The sequence below is a fragment of the Malurus melanocephalus genome, unplaced genomic scaffold (assembly GCF_030028575.1).
Source record: "Malurus melanocephalus ecotype Western Australia unplaced genomic scaffold, MMel_1.1 scaffold_1397, whole genome shotgun sequence".
Lineage (NCBI taxonomy): Eukaryota > Metazoa > Chordata > Aves > Passeriformes > Maluridae > Malurus > Malurus melanocephalus.
In genome coordinates this window covers 9,811-11,463 of record NW_026624629.1, presented here as the reverse complement: position 1 = coordinate 11,463, position 1,653 = coordinate 9,811, and the positions used below count along the sequence as shown (strand labels likewise).

Here is a 1,653-nt window from a genome sequence, read left to right as displayed (position 1 = left end):
GGGGGGGGGGGCGGATTTGAGAGGACAGCGGGGTCCAGGGAGGACGTGGGGACACCTGGGAGGAACCGAGGGGACACGGGGGGGACACAGACGGGACACAGAAGTGACAGCAGGTGACAATGTCCTCCGCAGGGTTTGGCATGGAGGCCACGCTGCTGCTGGTCGTGGGCTACTCCCACTCCCGGGCCGTGGCCATCTCCTTCCTGGTGCTGGCCGTGGGCTTCAGCGGCTTCGCCATCTCCGGTGGGGGCAGGGGACAGCGGGACGGGGGTGGGGACAGCAGGGGACACKCGTGACAGCCCGTCCTCCCCGCCAGGGTTCAACGTCAACCACCTGGACATCGCCCCGCGCTACGCCAGCGTCCTGATGGGGCTGTCCAACGGCGTGGGGACACTGTCCGGCATGGTGTGTCCCCTCATCGTGGGGGCACTCACCCGCCACAAGGTGAGGGGACAGGGGGGGCCCTGGGGGGTTTGGGGGCAGCGGGGACTGGGGAGGGACAGTGGCACTTGTGGGGCCACCGTGGGACTGGGGCAGGGGGAAAGGGGACCTGAGGAGGGACAGTGGGACCTGAGAGGAGCAAAGGGACCTGGGGGACAATGGGGCCAGAGGAGACACAGTGGGACAGGGGAGGGACTGTGGGACCGGGGGGTGACAGTGGGATCCAGGGGGACACAACGGGACTGTGGGACCGGGGGGTGACAGTGGGATCCAGGGGGACACAACGGGACTGTGGGACCGGGGGGACACAACGGGACTGTGGGACCGGGGGGACACAACGGGACAGTGGGACCGGGAGGGGGACAGTGGGACCGGGGGTGACAGTGGGACCGGGAGGGGACACAACGGGACTGTGGGACCGGGGGGGGACACAACGGGCCCGGGGGGGCACAGCTGCGCCTGGGGGGTCAGAACGGGACCGGGGGACGAGGACACGAATTTTGGGGGTCGCGCTGTCATTCACCGCATGGTTTGCCCTGGCCCCGCCCCCTTTTCCCTTGACCACGCCCCATTCTATTGCCCCGCTTTGCCCGCGCTCCCCTTGGCCACGCCCCCTCCCATTGATGCCGCTCGCGCCCCGCGCCGATTGGCCGCTCGGGGCGGGCGGCGGGCGCTGATTGGCCGCTCGGGGCGGGCGGCGGGCGCTGATTGGCCGCTCGCGGCGGGCGGCGGGCGCTGATTGGCCCAGACGCGCGAGGAGTGGCAGTGGGTGTTCCTGATCGCCGCGCTCGTGCACTACGCGGGGGTGGCGTTCTACGGCGTCTTCGCTTCCGGGGAGCCGCAGCCGTGGGCGGAGCCCCCGCGGGAGGAGGCGGAGCCTCTGGCGCCGGGCGGGGCCAGCGACGAGGAGGAGGAAGAGGAAGGGGAGGAAGAAGGAGGAGGAGGGGKCGGTGGGGGAGGACCCCCGGGAGGACCCCCCGCGAGTTACGGGGCCACCGGCACCACCCCGGCCCCCGGGACCCCCCATGGGTGACGCTGGACACCCCCTGGGATGTGCCCCAAAAACCGCTCCCCCTCCCGGACCAGGGAAGCCCCCAAGACCCCCGGGACCCGCCGGGGATCCCCCMCCCGCCTGCTGTGCCCCACAAGAGCCCAAGAGCCGGTCTCCCCCTGCGATGTACATATATAAATACAAACTGCGGCCGCTCGACA

General features: G+C 71.0%; 1 protein-coding gene across 1 annotated transcript in view; it reads left to right on the top strand.

Moving 5' to 3' along the window:
• Positions 1–1,644, top strand: part of SLC17A7 (solute carrier family 17 member 7) — a 6,829-nt gene extending 5,185 nt beyond the window's left edge. The window contains exons 8-10 of the mRNA XM_057387834.1: positions 114–243; positions 317–444; positions 1,190–1,644. Of these exons, the coding sequence (XP_057243817.1) occupies positions 114–243; positions 317–444; positions 1,190–1,474 (543 nt within the window). The 3' untranslated portion in view covers positions 1,475–1,644. The remainder of the gene's footprint in view (positions 1–113; positions 244–316; positions 445–1,189) is intronic.
• The last annotated feature ends 9 nt before the right edge of the window (positions 1,645–1,653 follow it).